This window comes from Artibeus jamaicensis, unplaced genomic scaffold (assembly GCF_021234435.1).
Source record: "Artibeus jamaicensis isolate MK-2021 breed Jamaican fruit bat unplaced genomic scaffold, CSHL_Jam_final scaffold_847, whole genome shotgun sequence".
Taxonomy (NCBI): domain Eukaryota; kingdom Metazoa; phylum Chordata; class Mammalia; order Chiroptera; family Phyllostomidae; genus Artibeus; species Artibeus jamaicensis.
Genome location: NW_026522057.1, coordinates 4,451,823 through 4,472,678, shown reverse-complemented (window position 1 = coordinate 4,472,678; position 20,856 = coordinate 4,451,823). Strand labels below are relative to the sequence as shown.

The window sequence follows — 20,856 nt, the reverse complement described above, 5'->3', positions numbered from 1 at the left end:
ATCCCACTGAACTAGCTTGGCATCTTTGTCCAGAATCAATGAGCTAAAGTGTATGGATTTATCTCTGGGCCCTCAAATCTAATCCACTAGTCTACATGTGTATCTTTATGTCAGTACCACAGTGTCTTGAGTATTGTAGCTTTGTCCTAAATTTTGAGATAAAAAAATGTGAATCCTCTACCTTTGCTCTCTTTTTTTTTTCAAGATTGTTTAGGCTATTTTGGGTCCCTTGTATTTCCACGTGAATTTTAGAGTCAATTTGTCAATTTCTGCAAAACAGGCATCTGGGACTTTGACAGAAATTACATCAAACCAATAGCTCAATTTGGAGTACTACTGTCAGCTATGTGATGTGCCAACATTTTCTCCAAGTCTATGGCTTACATTGTCATTATTTTATCAATGTCTTTTGAAGAGCAGAAGTTCCTAATTTTGACAAAGTCTACTTTATGAATTTTTAATAGATCATGCTTTTGGTAAGCTGTTTTCAAAGTTTTCTTTATATAAGTTTTGCATATTTATTAATTCATTCATAAATATTAATTTGTGCTGCTATTGTAAATGGGAATTTCTCTTCTATTATAACTTTATTGAGTTATTTTTTTATCACTGAGTAAAACACTGGCCTTAGTACTGAGCTATAAATACTTTTTTCAAGTTTAGGCTGTAATTACTAGTTACTAATTAATTTAATGATTTTTATTTTTGCTCAATAATATGTTAAAGTTTTTCTGTCAAACTATTTTTCAAAGTAATTGAACTATTTTACATTTTCACCCGTAGTTCATGATAATCTTATGCTCCATAACCTTGCCATGATTAAATGCAGACAGTCTTCCCATATATTTTTCTTTGGTTTTTGTTGTAGTCTTTCAGTCTGGATCCCTTTTCTTTCTTTTATTTGGCCTGGTCACATTGGTAGTACAATGTTGAACAGCAGTGTCAAGAGCAGACATTCTTGTCTTGTTTCTGACCTTAAGAAAAAAGCATTTAATGTGACGTTATCTGTAGATTTTTTTCATAGATGCTCTTTGCAGTTTAGGATTTAGAAAATTACCTTCTTGTTTGCTGTGAGGTATTATTATTAGCAATGGACACTGGATTTTGTCCAATGTTTTTTCTGCATCTATTTAGACTATCGTATTTTTCCTTCATTAATGTGTTCATGTGGTGAATGAATTACACTGGTTAATTTTTGAACATTAAATCAATCTTGCTTGCATTCTTAAAATTCAACCCTGCTTGGTCATGAATTTTTTTAATATATTATTAGGTTCGATTTCCTAAAATTTTGTTTAGAATTTTTATATCTATTTTCACATGGGATGTCATTTTGTAGTTTTCTATCAATATGTCTGCCTGGTTTTGCTATCAGAATAATGCTTGCTTCCTAGAATGAAATGGGAGGTATTCTCTTAAATTTTCTGAAAGAGTTTGTGTAGAATTTGCATTATTTTTTCCTTAAATGTTTGGAAGAATTCACCAGTGAAGTCATCTAGGTCTGGAATTAAATTTCTAAAATTAAATTTCTGTGGCAAAAATAGTGCTATTCACATTTCTTATCTTCTTAAGTGAGCTTTGGTAAGTTTTGTCATTTGTCAAATTATCTACTTCATCTTAGTGGTCAAATTTAGAGGTATAAATTTGTTCATAATATTGCTTTAAATCTCTTTAATATCTATAGAATTAACAGTGATGTTACCTCCTTTAGTTCTGATGCTAGTAATTTATATTTTCTCTCTTCTTATTTTTGATCATTCTAACCAGAGGTTTATGTCACTGCAAAGTATCAGCTTTTGGTTTCAATGATTTTCACTATTACTTTTCTATTTTTTATGGGATTGATTTATGCTCCATTTCCTTTTCTAAGCTTACTTTGGGGTTACCTTGTCCTTTTTTCCTAGTTTTTTAAAAAGTAGAAGTTGAGGTCACTAAGTGAAACTTTTCTTTTTTTCTAATGTAAGTGTTTAGAGCTACATATATCCCTCTAAAAACTGCTTTGGAAGCATACCACACATTCTTAAATGCTCTGCTTTCATTTTCATTTAGTTGAAGATATTTAGGAATGTGATACTAGGTTCCAAATGTTTGGGAATCTTCCAGGTAGCTTTTTGATATTGATTTTTAATTTATTCCAATGTATCAGAAAACATACTTTGTATTATTTAAAGCCTTTTAAATTTATCAAGCCTTATTTTATGGTCCAGAATATGGTCTAACCTGGTAAATGTTCTGTGTACAATTGAAAACAATGCACATTCTATTGTAATTAGAGTATCAATGAGGTCGAGTTGGTTGATACTGTTAAGTCTGCTACATACTTGTTTATTTTATGTCTATTTGTTTTTTAGTCATAGAGTATTAAAAGTCTGGCTACAAATTTTAGGTTTATTTATGTCTCATCATTTTTTGCTTCATCTAAGGCAGGGGTGTCAAACTTCGTTTTACCGGGGGCCACATCAGCCTCGTGGTTGCCTTTAAAGAGCTGAACGTAATTTTAGGACTGTATAAATGTACTCCTTAGCTGCTGCTAGGTAGAAACAAAGGGCCGGGCCAGATAAAACAAGGTAGAGGGCTGGATTCGGCCTGTGGGCCTTGTGTTTGCCACCTGTGATCTGAAGAATCTGATCCCTTAGCATAAAATACCTTCTTTATTCCTGTTAATATTCTTTGATCTGAAATGTACTTTCATATTAATACAGCCAATGTTAGTATGGTATATGACTCTCCAATCTTTTACTTGGAACTGGTTTGATCATTTTGAGTCTTGCTTTATGATTTGCCAGAACAGTGCTCACATTAAGGCTAATTATTTACCACTACTGAGCAAGAGTTTCCTGAGTATTCGACACAATACCACATGAATCGAGATTTTCCAGTCTAGTTGGTGGGATCGGGCAGAATTCCCAGCCCATTGTGAGTGCCAGACTCTTCCATTTAAACCTTTCAGATGGTTTTTCCCTTGGCTTTGGGTAGTTTCTTCACATGCACATACTGAACAATTACACTGTACTTTGCTGAATACTTGGAAGGGAGAATTCCGCTGTTTTCTTTCTGTGCAGCTCTCTCCTCTGTGTCACTGTGTCCTGCGAATTTTCCTTAGTGTCTCGGATCCATCTCCTCAAATTAGGGAGTGTGATGGGCTCAACCTTGGTTTCCCTTCTCTGGGCCATGTCTCAACACTCTCTTAAGGCACTAAGCCGGGAAGTCATAAGGGGCTCAGCTTATTCGTTATCCATCTCTCAGAGTGCACTATGCGTGGTTACTTGATTTTCAGTAATTTAAAAACCATTGTTTAATATAGTTTGTCTTTTTTATTTTTTTAGGTGGGAATATGAATTTAGTCCCTACTATTTAGAATGAGCAGAAGTCCTGAATTTTTTCTTTCATTTAGAGCATAGACAAAATTCAAACTCAAAGTAATATGTTGACAGTTTGAGAAAATAACTGAATACTAAAGAAAGAGGAATGTACATAACTTCCTAATGTTCGGCTGTTTAGCAGCAGTACACATCTTTGTTTATTGGCCTTAATATGTACTGATAAAGTCAACATCATCTATGCATTTTGTGAGGCATTTAATCTTAAGTGGAAAGCTCTGAAGGACCTCTGATGAGCTCCTAGAATACTCCGTTGCCTCCACAGGACTCAGTGCCAGTATTTTTATGGAAAGAGATGACTGTGGCAGGGGTGTTGAGTACAGAGAAACAAATACTGCTCTACTTTCAAGAACTAAGGGCTATAACAATGTATCACATCTGTCTAATCTAAGAGCTATAGTAAAAATTATTGTTTTCAGAAATACAGAATATCTTTAAGGAGGTAAAGAAGGAAAAGGTGTTATTTGGAATGAAACTGAGGAGAATGTATGCTGTCGAAACTCATAGTGAGTCCTGAGTTGCATTTTTCCTTAGAAGTTTGTTACAGAGCCTTCAAGTGAGAAACCCAACAGTTCCAACCTCATGTTTTGCTTTGCTTGTCTAAGGACCAGAAAAAGCCTATTTGCCTCCAACCTACTAAGAATGTTGAGAATCAATTACCTGCTTGAAGCAATGGACAGGCGCTGGGACTGAACATGTTTCTTTTAGGTATTTGTCCCAGGTAAAATGACCTGTAAAGGAAACAGAAATCTTTATCACAGTCGATTTCTTAAAAAATGCCTTCAGGATGTAAACTACACTAAATATTAGGCTATTTTCAGACTGGTTTGGAGTGTAATAAAACTTACCTTTCCCTGTTTGGGCTCAAAGGAATATTAGGGTGAGGAATCAAGGTGACCTGAATGGATCACTTTAGATCAATGTTTTTAAATCATGGTCTAAAGATGACCTGAGGTGTTGTTTATGTTAGTTACTAAAATGATCCAAAATGCCACAGGAAGATATACCACTGTCTCAAAGAAGCACCCAGGAAGCTTGTGGAAAACAGAACAGGTAGAAAATGGATGGGGAGATTCCTTTTGAACAATCTGACTCCTGGAGAGGTCTCTTATTGCCACAGGTGATGGCATTTAACACCCAATATGGTTGTATCCCTTTTCAGCTCAAATATATATATATATGTGTGTGTGTGTGTGTGTGTGTGTGTGTGTGTGTGTGTGTGTGTGTGTGTATATATAAAATCAATCTGGAAACATTAGGTAAGAGGATTTGAGAGCAGAAAAAGCCAGAATTAGTGAAATTATACATGAATCCTCAGTCTAAAACCTGGCTTTCTCTCCTCCACCTCTACCCTCTTCCCATTCCTGCCTATGCTGCACTGCTCTCAGGTGCAAAATGACAAAGACCTGGTAATTTACAGAAAAGTAGGTCCTAGCATTTCTGATGATGGTATGTATCTAAGAATAAATTGAGGGGGGTGGGTGTCCACAGAGTCTTTTAGCCTGTTGAAGTGGTCTTAGGGCCTCTTAAAGTTTAAGGAACACTGCATCAGGGAAACAATCTTTAAAGTGACACTATCCTGGGACCAGGGAAAACATTTTAAGGGATGGGCTGTTGAATACATATTTTATTGGATCACAAAAGATTACCAAGTTCTTTATTAAAAGTTAGACCAGTTACCAATCTCCCCCTCATACCCACCTAGAGGAGCCCCCATGACGGAGCAGGGAAGATCCCAGAGATGCTCACAAGCTAAAACACTGTAGCAAACCAGCATTTCTTGAAGTTTCCTCTGCAGTGGAGCAGCACAGAGCCACTTTGGGCCATGCAAAAAGCACTAGATGCTGGGAATAAAAATGAGTTACTGAATGATGAAATCTAAATAACTTCAAAGATGATGCCAAGACTATATATTCTATTGACTTTTTAACTTTTGTTTTAAAACTGGTCCCTTTCCCACCACCATTTACCAAGCCAAATAGATTTGGCTAGAAATCTCAGTCTCTAAGCCATTTCATGAATTGGCCAATGATTAATCATCATGAAGAGACAGTCCATAGGGTAAATGAGATGGATATTTCCTGGAGTCAAGATTTAAAGAGCTTATCAGAATTTAATAAAGTTTCTTCTTAGCTGAGATGGCCCTAACACAAGGACTGAATACATTTCATCACTATTGGCTGTTAGAAAAAGGAAGCATGCCCTGGCCAGTGTAGCTCAGTAGACTGTGCAGGTCTGTGAACCAAATGGTCACTGGCTCAATTCCCAGCCAGGGCACATACCTGGGTTGTGGGCTAGGTCCCCAGCAGGGAGTGCATGAGAGGCAGCCACACAATGATGTTTCTCTCCCTCCTTCTCTCCCTCCCTAACCCTCTCTAAAAAATTATATAAATAAAATCTTAAAAAAACAGAAGAAGAGAATGGAAACATTACAAATTATTCCATAAATGAAGATTAAGTTGAATAATAAGTCTTGGAAATATGACTAGTGTAAATGAGAAAACTAAATTTTAAATTTTATTTAATTTTAAGTAATTTACATTTAAATACATACATATGTCTAACAGCTACTATAGTAGGCAATGCAGGTCTCAAGGTTTGGTCAGTCCTGGGTAATTGCTTGTATTAGCTTGAGTTCTGACTTAAAGCATCCAAGAGACTTTGGTTTGAAGAACTATGGTAGCATAAGGGGTACCAAAATAATAAAGATATTAATCTCAAATCAATTATGGTAATCAATCCTTGTTATACAGGCAAGAAACCTCACATCTCCCACCATTTAGGGAACACCCTATCATCAACTGAATGAAAAAAAATCCCTTCATTAAAAGCAGTTCACCCACTGTGAGGGCTGTCTGGCTTGAAGCATACATAGTTTAGTACTTTTCTTATATCTGACTTTAAGGCTACCTACGGCTTAGTCCCATATTGTCAAGAAAACTGCAAAATAAGTTAATTTGTAAGAATATGTGGGCACCTACTGTGATGTCCTCAATGGAGACAAACATGTCTACCACATCTCCAAGCACTAAAATGGCCATAACAGAAATAGGACAGGCAGCAAAGTATAAATATATCAGGGGTGGCAAACTCTCTGTAAAGGACCAGACGGTAAAAATGTTATGCTTTGTGAGTCATACAGTTTCTGTCGCAAACTCAACTTTGTAATGCAGCATGAAAATAGCCACAGACAATATGTAAATTAACAAGCATGACTGTGTTCCACTAAAACTTTACAAAAACAAGCAGCAGGCTAGATTTAACCAGCTTGCCAAGCCTTGGCTATTATCATTGATTCCCAAATGTTGCCTATCATCAGAATCTCCTGAATAATTTTTTCTAATTTCTTTAAGCAGAGTTCTGGGCCCTATCTTAAGAAGATCTCATTCAGTAGGCTCTGAGTGTTGTCTGAGAATCTGTATCTTCAAAGGCTCAGGGGACTGAGCGCTTGTCTGCAAACCGAAAGGTTGCTAGTTCAATTCCCAGTCAGGGCACATGCCTAGGTTGCAGGCCAGGTGTCCAGCTGAGGTGTGTGAGGCACACCAATCAATGTATCTCTCACATATTGATGTTTCTCTCCCTCTTACTCCCTTCCTTCACCTTTCTCTAAAAATAAATAAACAAATAAATAAAATCTTTTAAAAAAAGGCTCATTAGATAATTATGGTTAACACTTGCATCTATAAATTACTACTATAGTTGAAAGAATATGATATTGAGAGCAAGAAGATGTCAGTTAAAGTCTTGTTTCTACAAATAACTATCTTGGATAAATTACTTAATCCTTCCAAATATCAGTTGACTCATCTAAAGATGGAGATAATACGTATTGTACAAGACTGTACATACACTCATTCATTCAATAAATATTAACTTCCAAGTGCAAAAACACTGTGTTAACTGTTAAGGGAACAAGATAGACATAGTTCCTAAGTTCATGGAGCTTGCAGTCTAGACATAAGCAGAGCTATATGAATAACACACAAATAACGTGGTATAATTACAATAAATTTATGTTAATGAGATAGTACAGGTCGCCATGTGAATGCATAACAGGGAAAACTAATCCATACTTGGGATCAAAAATTATTGTGAAGATTAACACTAACTAATATAACATTTAAAAATTTACAGAGTGGCTACAATTATTCATTCAGCTTATGTTTCAGTATCCTCTATGTGCTGAATTCTAAGTGTTAGAATAAGACAGAAGGTACCTGCCCTCATGGAATTCATATTCTGGTGTATGATGAGACACAATTAACACATAAACAAATAAATAAGGTAGTAAGTGAGAAAAGCCTGAAGGAAATAAAATATGAGATGTGATGCATAGAGGCTGGGAATTATCTTAGATGGCAAAGTTATGGACAGATGTCCTACAAAGGAAATATCTGAGCTGCAACCTTATGGATGGGAAAAAGCCAGACATCTCATTTATATTACTGAATAATACTAATGAAAATGTTTTATAAACTGTAATGCATACAACAAAATTACATTTATTATTAGAGAATAAGATTCCCCCCAAAACGTAAAGCACAAGAGATCAACCTAGTTGAATGCGTGAATCCCTTTCTCCAATAGTCAGTCATTCAATAAATATTTATTGAGCACCTACTATATGCCAAGCCTGGTTCTAGGCACTGGTGATAGATACATAGCAAAGAATAAAACAACCAAACTCTTTGCCCACATAAAGCTTACATTATAAGGGGGAAGAGAGGCAATAAATAAACAAACATATATCATTTGGTCCAGAGGGTAACAAAGACCAAGGATAATAATTATACAATTTCTGGCCCCTTTCAAGTAAAGAAATAATAAAGCAAAGTAAGAGGAAAGAGAATGCCAACACTGTGTGTTCTAATATAGGCAAGATGGTCAAGAAAGGATTCTTGATGAGGTGATATGAAAGTTAAGACCTGAAAGGTTCCTCCAGCATCTGCTCCAATACTTCCAATGATGAGAAACTCATTATTTGTTACTGTTTAGCAGTACAAATGCACAGACTTTACCTTTACAGTCAGCCAAAGTCTATTTTCTTCTAACCTCTACCCACTGACGCTAGACATCCATCTAATTTTTCTACACATGTCCTAAATTTCTCATATGTTCCTAATTTCACACAGATATGTCAGGTACCTCCACACATGCTGGCTACTGTTGTGGCCACATTCCTCTACAAGAACTTCATTCCACCTAAAGTGTGCAACCCAAATTCCTAAAAACAATAGACACTCATAGTCTTTAGACCATAAATTCTACTCCAAGATTACTGTCTGAAAAGTATTCCATTGTTTATATGTACCATAATTTACATAACAATAGTATTTGTTAAATAATATTGATGGCCATTTAATTGTTTTCTAATTTTTGATGAGTATCTAGTGTTGGTGCACATATCTTTTACCACTTTTAAGATGAACTCCTTAGGGTTAATTCCACGGTGATATCAATGGACAAAACATAATATATTTTATATTTGATACAATATAATTCTTGCCAATAGTACTTAAAACTATGTTCCTTGCCACAACTGTTTTAACCATTCCTATAATTCTGATAAATCTTGGTAAAAAAATCAAATGCTCTTATGCTTTTACTTGTAATTCTTCAATTACTAATAAAGTTGAAGATCTTTTTAGGCTTATAGTCAATTTGTATTTTACTTTTTCCATTTTTCACTGAGTTAGCCTTCTGCTTACTCAGAGTCTAAGAGTTCTTTGTATATTAAAGATATTAGTCCTGTGTCATATATGTTGAAGACATTTGTCTCAGTCTGATAGGATCTGCCCTTAAATTTTTCAGCCCTTTTTAAAAAATAGTTTCTGGTTTTTATATCATCTTTCCTAACTTCAGTATTATAAAATATTAATCCATGTTTTCCTCTAGAATTTCTCAGGTTTCATTTTTTTCACATCTAAATGTTTGATCTATTTGGAATTTATTTTGTGAGACAAATAAGGCCAACATGGAGCTTTCTGTTTCATCTTTATTTAATAAATGTACTTCACCATCACTTATTGACTAAATCATCTTGCCCACTGATTTAAAATGCCACCTTGATCATATGTTAATTTCTTATACACACTTGGATCTATTTCCAGACTCCACATTCTGTTCTTCTCACTAGTCAGTCTATTCCAGCACCAGGAATACTTTGTTTCTTATAATTTCATAACTAATTTAAATATCTGATATAGCAAGTCCTTTTAATAAGTCATACCCTCAACCTTATGCTTTCTTGGCACTTTCAAATGATTAATAAGTTATGGCACATCCAGCAGGAATAAAAGCCAGTTATTTTAAAATGTCCGAAGCTAAGTTTTTAATATACACAGTGCCCCAACATTGTCCATAGGGCTTTTAGATCAATAGCTTGGTATTTTCAGGAGCAGAACCATAGAAATGGAGATCATGTGGAGGGTTAGCAACAGGGGAGTGGGAGGAGGAGAAGGGGGGAGAAGGTACAGAGAATAAGTAGCATAAACAATAGGTAGAAAATAGATGGGGGGAGGGCAAGAATAGTATGGAAAATGTAGAATCTAAAGAACTTGTAACACGTGGACATAAATTAAAGGGCGGGAGTGGTGGAGGAGGGGGTGTGCAGGGTGGAGGGGAATGAAGGGGGGAATAGGATAACTGTAATTGTGTAATCAATAAAATATATTTTTTAAAAAAGACATGCAAAAAATAGCTTGGTATCTGATAATGGATCATCTAGAAATAAAACACCAAATTTAAAAAAAGGATTTCTGACTTTACCTGTCTTCCAAGAACAAATCCATCCATTTCCTTGTCTCCTATAACATCATGTTAGCACCTTTATTTTCATGCTCATCACATTAGATCATCATAATTATTTATGTAAGGATAAGGGCTATCTTTTATTAATTTAAAAAAATTATCACTGTTTAACACAGTGTCTGAAATTTAAAACAGGCTAAATGAAAGTTTAGTGAATGAAGGGAAGCAAGCAATAGTCCTACTCTTTTCTGGACTAGTAAATTCACTTCTGGAATATTAAATTTAGTTCTGGGAGCTATAGTTTGAGAGAAATAGAACAAACCAAAGCCTAAATGATGACCTACAGGATAAAGGAACACAAAACCATGTCACCCAAGAGTCAGCTGAAGGAACAATAAACATTTAGCATGAATAAGGAATCAAAATTTTCATCCATCTAACAAATATTTATAGTGTGTACCAAAGCACCGTGTGGGTGCTGAAGATACAATCATAATGAAAATACTATTTTTGCCCTCATGAAGTCTCTGTCCAGTGAGGGACAGAGCCCTAACAGTCAACTATTATAAACTGTGATAAATATTACACTTGGAGTCAAGTGTGCTATATAGGAGCACCTAGAGGGATTGTGAGAGGATTCCCACAGGAAGTAATATCTAAGAGTCAAAGAGAAAATTGTTTTCTTTTCTTTTCCAGAAAGAAAGAAAAGCATGTATAAAGGCCCAGAAGTGAGAAAAAGCAGTTGTAAAAACTGAATCTTTTGGTATGGCTATTGGGCGGAGTTTAAAGAAATAGTTTAGAAAAGAGGCTATAGATAAAAGCAGTATTTGGGTATCAGACGGCCTCATACACCACATTAAAAAGAAGCAGCACTGAAGGGTTGGGGGAGAGTTATTCTGTCTGCAGTACGAAGATGGACTGGAGGAGGGTAAGGCTGGAGGCAGGAAGACTAGTTAGGAAGCTGTTCTAATATCTAGGTGTGAGACTATGGTGGTCTGAACCAGGTGGTGAGAAGGCAGTCCCCAGAGCTGCTTCCCAATTAATTAGAGACCAGTGGGTGAAAAACCAGGTAAAACCACTCAATGTGGCCCTAAAAGTTATGACTAACAAAATTTACAAAGAAACATATATTGACCCAGTAATTATCTGTCTAAATATAATACTAGTTGCCTGGGGAAGAAGTTCCCAGTGACTTTGAGGAGTTCAATACAAGACAATTTGCAAGAAACTCAAAATACCAGATTTTAAAATGCTGGGCCAAATTAGATTATTTTAAGGCCTCTTCCAAATTCTGAGATTCTAAAAGTCTACTGAATTTTATTTCAGTTTGATATTTAAAGCTGCTTTTTATGCCTGATGGGCAACAGGAAAGATGTAGGATTAATTTATCAGAGGATATACCTAGCCATACTACCCCTAGTCTCACAAGGAGAAATATATTCAAAGTTTTACATCACTTTATACACTTTATGTTCAATTGAGAATCTACTTTTCACAATTCCCTGTCAACAAAATACGTTGTTTACAATACACCTGATGTTGTCACTGAACCATAATTGTCATCATCATAAGCAACCCAAACCGCAGCTATCGCTGAGTGCCTCCCTGTGCCTGCAGCAGGCCATTTTATGTTCAGTATCTCCCACCTTCATTATAACCCGAAAAGTAGGTTTTATTCCCATTTTAAAGATAAGAAATTGGCGCCCTAGCTGGTGTAGCTCAGTGGATTGAGCACGGGCCTGTGAACCAGAGTATCGCGGTTCGATTCCCAGTCAGGGCACATGCCTGGGTTGCAGGTCAGTTCCCAGCAGGGGACGCATGAGAGGCAACCATACACTGATATTTCTCTCCCTCTCTCCTTCCCTTCCCCTCTAAAGATAAATAAAATCTTTAAAAAAAAAGATAAGAAATTGGCTCAGACAGATTAAGTAATTTTCCTGAAATAACAAAACTGGGAAGTGGGGAATAGGAATTTGAACTAAGGCCTGTCTGATACTTAGTCCTGTTTTTCTAACACCTTAGAATGCTTGAGGAAAGTTTTAAAGAATAATAAAAAGAGACTATCATTTATCATTTATCAAGTGCCAGGCCCTTTACCTGCATTATTTCATTTCATTCATTTCTTCAGCTCACATTCACAGAATACTTCACTTCAAAGAATGTCACAAAATTTGACTTAAAGTCTGAGGATAGTTGAACAGGATGAAAATAATAATCCTCCAAAGTTGAAAAGTATTTGAATTTTTAAGATGTTTTCACATCCATTAGATCATGCAATCTTCTTAACAACCCTGTTAAGTAGGCAGAATGGATTATTATCCCCATTTGACAAATCAGAAAACTAAGGATCAGAACCACCAAGTTACTAAGTGGTAGAGTTGGTTTTCAAAGAACCTAGAAGTTCTGGCTCCTAGTCTAGTCTAGTATTCTACTACCTTACATTATTTTCTTTGTCAGTGGGCAATGAAGGCAAAATGTTGCTGAAAGAAAAGGCAGAGGAAGCAAATAGGCAATGATAACAACAGATAGAGCTAAACACTGGAAGTTGTAGTAACAAAAGATGTAAAAATACTTAAGCAACGTGGATGGAACTGGAAAGCATTATGCTGAGTGAAATAAGCCAGGTGTTGAAAGACAAATACCATATGATCTCACCTTTAACAGGAAGCTAAACAACAAAACAAACAAGTAAGCAAAATAAAAACAAAGACACTGAAATAGAGAATAGGGGCACAGCGAACAGAGGGGAGAGGGGAGGGAATTTAAGGGGAAAAAAGGGGAGGGATTTAGAGAAACAAGTATAAAGGACATAGGGACAATAACTAATGGGGGCGGTGGAAATGGGAGGGAGGCAGGGAGCACAGGGCGGGGTGGGCTGGGATGGGAGAAATAGACAGAAAACTGTACTTGAAAAATAACTAAATAAAAATTTTTTTTAATTTAAAAAAATACTTAAGCAAAAATTTATAAATGCATCAGACTATCAATATTCATGTACCATGTAGAAAAGTTTTAAAGAACCCTAAGAAGTTAAGACTGATTTTTTATATAGGAACCCTGAAAGCTCATCGAGAAATACCAATATTAGTTTTATTTCTCAAATCCTAGTCCTAAAGTACTATGCAGGAATGAAAACCAAATGCAGTATTAATTAGTCTGACTGTTGTTATTTGATACTTTAATATTTTAGTGTTTATTTAGTTAAACAATTTAGAAAATCTTTAGGTTTAATTTCAGTTCAATATCTCTCAAATAAAAAAACATTTATTTTGGGAGAATCCCACCAAATTCTGAATTATGGATGGTGGGGGTTGGCTTTAATAAATTGAGAAGTTATTTCTAGTTTGGTTCAGTTTCCATCCTCTCTGTACTCTGTGTAATTAAATTCCACCCCCTCCCTTTTTCTTAGCTTGGTCTGTGGCCTCCTGATAAGGAGGATCTGACAGAGCAACTGAGATGAACTACAGGGGCTCATCAGGCAGACAAGAGAACTGGATTCACTAGTTTATGAGACAAACACATGGAATTCTTTTCCTAGTTATATCAAATTCTGGGTTTAGTAATTCCCCTTATTTAACAGAAATACAAGAAAAAATCTTACCTAGCTCCAGGATGTCAGTAGCTTCTATTAAAGAAAAATGTCACAGCATAAGTCATTTTGACAAACATACCAAAATGATAGAAAGGTGGAAATCTGGAGTAAAACAAGGGCTTAAGAGTTTGTCTAATCCAATTCTCTCATTTTAAATGACATTAAGTTCAGTAGTAATAGTTGTGGATGTACACCCCAATTCTGCCTAACTCCCAAGCCTAAACTCTTAAAAATTATAGAAGTCCAGAGAAGCTATGCAATTGTGCCTAAAGCTATGAAGCTAATTGGGATTATCTATACTTAGAATCTAAATTTCCTGACTTCCAGTTCAAAAGAAAGCATATTGTTTTTTACAGATAACCTCTATTTACTTTTGTTTTAACTGATGAGTCCAATGATTCCTTTGTACAAAGTTTTTATGGTAAGAGATGTCAAATAAAAGTCTTTTTTGCTAAGTGGGTTTTTTCTTACCTTGATGTTGGGATGCAGACTCAAATAGATGACCATATTTGTGTTTTCTAACATCATTCCAGTCTATTTCTGTGGGGAATAAGAAAACAGTCATGTGAAAAAATAAAAAGATTCAATACTTCTCCAATTTAACCATATGTATTACTAGTTTCTGATAATCTGCTTCTGAGACTCTATTCTAAAGAAATAATCCAAACTACAGGGAAAAAAGGGGTTTATTTTAAAAGTTTCAGTAGTGTTTATAAGTAACAAAAAGGGTGTGGGGGCCCTGGCTGGTGTGGCTCAGTGGACTGAAGGCAGTCCTGTGAACCAAAGGATTGCTAGTTTGATTCCCCGTCAGGGCACTGCCTTAGTTCCGGGCCAAGTCCCCAGTAGGGGATGTGTGAGAGGCAACCACACATTGATGTTTCTCTCCCTCTCTTTCTCCCTCCCTTCCCCTCTGTCTAAAAATAAATAAATAAAATCTTTAAAAAAAGGGCGGTGGGGGGAAGCACCTAAACGTGCAAAAGAGAAGACTGATTAAGTTACTTGCAATACATTCACTTGATGGTATTTTGTAGCTGTTTTATAGACTAAACAACAAAAATAGGAAAATGTTTAAGTTATAATGTATCTGGTAAAATATGGGATCAAAAATTATATTCATGGAGTAATAACAATTATGTAAAAACCAACCAAACAAAAAACCCTCCTGTTATGTGCTAAATTGTGTCCCCACCTCAAACTCATGTTGAAATTCTCATTCCCTCATATCTCAAAATGTGACTATTTGGAGAGAGGGTCTTTAAGCAGGTAATTAACTTAAAATGAGGTCATTAGGGTGGGCCATAATCCAATATGACTGGTATCCCCCTAAGGAGAGAATATTTGGACACAGGTACAGAGAAGAGATGACATGAAGACACAGGGAGAAGACAGGCATCTCTCTGCAAGCCAAGGAGAGAGGACTCAAAAAAAAAAAACCCACACCCAACAAATCCAACACCTTGATCTTGGACTTCTGGTTTCTAGAACTTCGAGAAAATATGTCTGTTTAAATCACCTGTTCATAGCCTTTGTTATGGTGGCCCTGGCAAACTAATACAAGCCTAAAAAATTATCATTAGAAAAAAGACAGCCCTAGGCAGTGTGGCTCAGTGGACTGAGTGCCTGCCTGTGAATCAAAGGGTCACAGGTTCAATTCCCAATCTAGGGCACATGTCTGGAATGCAGTCCAGGTCCCCGGTAGGGGATGTATGAGAGGCAACCACACATCAATGTTTCTCTCCTTTTCTTTCTCCCTCCCTTTCCCTCTCTAAAATAAATAAAATCTTTAAAAAGATTTTTAAAAAAAAAGGTAACCGGAAATATAAACAACAGATTATCTCTGGGTGATGGTACTGTTTTTTTCCTCTTTTCTAATCTCACGTATGTTAGAATTTTCTACAAAGAGGATACATTTATTATATGATGGGAGTACATTTTCCTTGTTTGAAAATGTAGATTCATCTACTTGATCTTCCACCACTTTCTTACCACCAATTACCCACGATGTGTTCACTTCTCTTCCTACCTAGCTCAGATCCCATGGTCTCTCATTAAAATCACTTTCTGGCAAACACTCTTGACTCCCTCCAAGTCTCAATCCTAACTTTGGTTAAAGGCACTTATCCATGTATACCATGCCTACCCCAACAGCTCCCCAGTGCTGAAGAAAAACAAATGCAGGCTTAGTAGTCTCACTTTAAACTGATGGCCATAATTCTCAAATGCTACTTAACATCATCTAGAAATCATGCCACATATCCCTACTAAGTTTTCTACTTTCAAAAAAAACAACAAAAAAAAACCAAAACAAAACCCAAATTAATATCCTTTTCTCTCTCTTCATACTCCAAATATGCACTACTTCACCTTCACTCTTAGGGGAGTACATAGATTCTGAGTTCATTGAGAAAACAGAAATAAGAGGGATAACGTTTTGCATGCCACTCATTTCAGAAAAGTACAGATCCTGTTTAGTGGTATATCCCCAGCTGCATAGTATAGTAGTAGGTTCTAAGTTAACATTTGCTGAGTGAACGAAGCTACACAGTCATCATTCTTTCTGGCTGTTCTCCTGTTGCTGAGGATAAAGTGAACTTGTTTTTACCAGAAGCCAACCCTCCATTTTTGCTTCAGATCCCATTTCCTCTCATCCTCTTAAGGACTTTGCAAGTGTTCCCATTCTAATAGATTGTCTGCGCCAGCCTTCTTATTACTCTATCACCTATCAAGCAAACAAACACAAAAAGCCAACAAACATCCCCTCTTACTCCCACACATGTCCCTCCTGCTATATCCTTCCACTTCTCTGCTCTCCTTCATAGGAAAACTTATTTTAAGAGTTGTCTATAGTCACTGACTCCACACTTCCTCAAATTATCACCTCATTCAAATAGAGTTTTTCTGCTCACCACCCCATTGACATAACTCCCAAATTCTATTTTCAGCACTGTCTTCTTTTTTTTTTTAATTCCACACTTACATAGACAATTACCTATAGCCCATCTCCACATGGTTATTGATCAGCAATTTCAAACTGAACAGTTTGAAACAGTCTGGCTAAAACAAAATGCCCCCTCTTGCCAACCCGTTCCTCTTTTTGCCTTCCCCAAACCATAAATGGCATCTCCATCACCTAGTTGCTCGAGCCAAATATCCTTGAAATTGTCTTTGATGCTTCTATTTCCTTTACACTCACATCCAACCCATCAGTAAACTCTGTTGGCCCACATTACAAATCCATCCACTGATCTTAATCTCACCACTTGCACTGTAGGTCAAGTCACTATTACCTCTTACCTGGAACATTACAACAGCTTGCTAATATGTTTTCCTGATTCTATTCTGGCCCTACTTCACAGTATTCTCCACGTAGGGGTCAAAGTGAGCATTTTAAAACATAAAACAGATAATGTCACTTATCTGCTTGAGGACCTCCAGCAGCTTCGCACTGAGTTAAGGGTGCCTTACAAAGCTATGTAAGGCCTGGCTTTTGTCACTCCTCTGACCCTATCTATTATTTATGACTTTTTCCTTTTCTACTACCCTCCAGTCATAATGGTCAGTGTCCCATTTCAAGAGTGTGCCTTCTCTCCTGGTTTGATGGCCCCTGTCTTTCTAGTAATCTGTCATATTTGTTCTCCTCTAGATAATTATTAAAAACTACAAAGTTGATCAGGCTTAAAAATTCCTGACAAAGATATTAGGGTATCATAACTGAACTTATGTTTAAAGTTTTTTTACAATTATTGTTATAATTAGAAGGAATGTGTTCTTTAAAATTAAATACCAATATACAGTACATTATATATACAAGTTTGCAGTATTATATCACCTAAGTAAAGATGAGCTACTAGTACGTGCAAAACTGATTCAGGAAGCCATGATAAATAGAAACCAGGCTGCATGAGCATTAATAAAACAATATTTAAAAGCAACTAATGCAATTTAGAAAAAAAATCCTAGTAAAGACAAAAAATGAAAGCCAGGCTCAAAGGCTAAGCAAAATGAACAAAAGGACTAACAAATGTAACTGGGTAGGGAGGCACCAAATAAGGTTTAATTTAAGACAATGGAAAAGGAACTTCTGAGAAGAAATATTTGAAACTCCTGGCACAAACAAGTGGAGCCTGGGAGAAGCACACAAAGAAAAGGAGACAACAACTACCTTACAAAATGCTTAATTTTAAAGCACCATCATAAAGTACTCAGTGGATTACATAACTGTCCCCATGCCAATTCTTAAGTGAAAAGAATACAGAATCTGATAGAATTCCACACATTAAAAAAGTCACATAATTTTTCAAAGCATGATGAGAATTATAGCCATGTTTCAGAGTATATTATGATATATAGCTACTATTTTTAAATAACTAGTTTTGTTTTATTCCCTTTCCCCAGACAGTATATTTCTTCTCTGGTAGTCACACCCAGTTAACAGTAACAATCAGAAACCTGAAATCCTCTGTAACTGTCTGTGCTCCCAAGCCCTCAAATTGACCAGGTTATCAAATTATATCAGTTCTACCTCTAAAATGACTATCTCCTCTCTTTCAAATCTAAGATTTTGAACAACAATAAAATATTTTTTAAAAAGATTTAATTATCTCTCACCTTGACCAATGAAAACAGTTACTTAATTCTTGTCTGATCTCACTCCTTTCCAATCCATAGTTTAATATCAATTTTCTAAAGTATGGATAAGATAAAACTTGTCACTACCTCATTTAAAAGTCTTCAAAGATCAAGCCCTAAACTGTATCCATACATAACAAATATGTCATACTGTTTCATCTCTCTAAAATTTTCTCTCTTCCTCTATTTGGGAGATTTCTATTTATTCAGCACAGTCAAGGGCAACTGTTACTTTGCAATAGCTTTCTGTTAACATCCCCAAGCAGAGGACAGTACCATCTTTACCTTCTATTTCTGTGCCTATCACAGAGTATCAGAACTAAATATTACTAAGCCAGTCAATATTGCTGGGACTTGGCACACAACAAGCACTCAAAAAATAAAAATAAAAAAGTTTGTCTTTTTACCAAACTCAGAAATAGTTATACAATGAGAGAAAAATTATACATATTAAAAAGTTAATATTTAAATGCATGCTTTCATCGAAACAATTTTGACATGAGATTGATACTTAGATACAGACATATATAGCAAGGCACTCAGCCTTTGATCCATGAAAGGGAAAAACACATTATGGACAGTACTGTCATGTTGGACAACTGAAGTTCAGTGTGGCTGAAGCAGAAGGGTATGATATCATAAGAGAAGTAAAATACAGTTCATGTCAGTGGCTCTATTTTATACTATAATGGAGAATGCAGATCTACAAAAAGCAAGAAGGCAATGGGCAGAGAAGCAGAGGTGAGGAATACAGGAGAGAATATGCTTATGGTCTATGGAACCTTGGTTCTGGAGGCCCGCTTATATCCTTGCTTTGCACATGGCTTTGACTGTTCAGCCTCCCTGGTGATTTAAAGAATCACAACTATTTCTGATGTAGAGGCAGAAGAAAGAGAGGCAGATTTAGAGAAAATATGATTTTAGTGTCAAGTGGAAAAGCAAGCTTCACTTAATTATCAGGTAAGACAAATCATCCCACCTCAGAAACTATGCTTAAACACAAAGAGATTTTAGCTTTAAAGACTTCTGATAAGATTCTTAGTTTTCACAAACCTCAAATTTTACTAGAATTTAAATTCTGAATTTTATAGGATATTTGTTTATTTTTTTTATTTTAAAAGATTTTATTTATTTATCTTTAGAGGGGAAGGGCAGGAGAGAGGGAGAGAAATATCAATGTATGGTTGCCTTTTTGCGTCCCCTGCTGGGAATTGGCCTGCAGGGAACCAGCCTGCAACCCAGGCATATGCCCTGACTGGGAATCGAACCACGATCCTTTGATTCGCAGGCCCGCGCTCAATCCACTGAGCTACACCAGCCAGGGCAGGATATTTGTTTATTTAATTCAACTAATATTATAAAAATATCACTATAACAATGATAAGAATGTATACCTTCCAGAAATGGTTATAAGTTTTAAGGACATTTTAAGTAAGATAACATAATACAGAGTGTCTAGCATGGTGCCTAAAACAGAACAAATTCATGAAATAGGTTTCTCTTTCTTTCCTTTCTTAATAATAATCTCTAGTAGAGCTGAACCATTAGAGAAATATTTTAAAGTATTTAAAAACCAAGACTCCTTTCTTGACCCAGAAAAATTCATGCTAACAACAAAAATTACATGATGGATTTTCATAACAGAAAACGATAATAAGTGAACTAATTAGTAGTGAGAAATTCCTTAAATTAAGTCTTTGCCAAAGCTCTTAACCCCACTTACCTCCAGGATGGAAGGGTAAAAAGATACTTACCACTAGGCTGCATAGTCAATGAACTAAAAACCGGTCAAGGTGTTAAGAAGTTTGGGATTTATTCCTGGATCCACCAATTCCTTACTCTGACCTCTGAGAAAACAGTTTCTCTGTATGTGAATTTCTCCATCTGTAAAATGAGGGTGAAAAGGAAAGGGGAACATTTATTACCCTGTAAAGTACTGAGACTTTCAGCTATTAACAAACAAGACTACATTATAAGAAAATTAGGATAGTAAGATATAATTTTTTGCCTATTAGAATATCTCAGGGTGGGAGAGTACCTTATAGTAAGTACTATGGGTTTAATTTAACTAAGCCTTAATATCCAGAGATAAAAATATTTGCTGCATCTGGTTCCATGAAAATGTTGAATATAAACATAGTTTCCAATTAACCAAGTTAAGCCAGAAAAACCAAAAGATACTAAACACCATTACCATGATGTTATGAACTGATCTGTGTTCCCACAAAATTCATATGTTAAATTATAATCTCCAATGTGACTGTGTTGAGAGATAGGACTTTTAAGGAAATAACTAAGATTAAATGAGGTCATAGGGGTCGGCCCTACTCTGACAGGAATGGTATCCTTATAAAAAAAGAAAGAGAGACCAGAGATATCTCTCCTCCCCTTATCCCCACAAACACATACAGAGAAAGGCTGGGTGAGGACACCTGTCTATAACCTAAGGAGAGATGCCTCATCAGAAACCAGCCCTGCTAACACCATGATCTTAGACTTCCAGCC

At 35.9% G+C, this 20,856-nt stretch overlaps 1 protein-coding gene across 10 annotated transcripts in view; it reads right to left on the bottom strand.

The window, feature by feature from the left end:
* Positions 1-20,856, bottom strand: part of SCMH1 (Scm polycomb group protein homolog 1) — a 143,537-nt gene that overhangs the window by 87,824 nt on the left and 34,857 nt on the right. For 4 of the 10 annotated variants that reach the window (XM_037149406.2, XM_037149407.2, XM_037149414.2 and 1 more), the window contains 4 exons: positions 20,106-20,235; positions 14,194-14,262; positions 13,732-13,755; positions 4,041-4,111 (listed from right to left, as the gene is read on the bottom strand). In XM_037149406.2, coding sequence (XP_037005301.2) covers positions 4,041-4,111; positions 13,732-13,755; positions 14,194-14,262; positions 20,106-20,118 — 177 coding nt within the window. In that variant the 5' untranslated portion in view covers positions 20,119-20,235. Of the gene's footprint in view, positions 1-4,040; positions 4,112-5,081; positions 5,225-12,227; positions 12,422-13,731; positions 13,756-14,193; positions 14,264-20,105; positions 20,236-20,856 lie in introns of those variants that run through there. The other 6 variants (XM_037149411.2, XM_053660460.1, XM_037149409.2 and 3 more) reach the window with 5 other exon arrangements.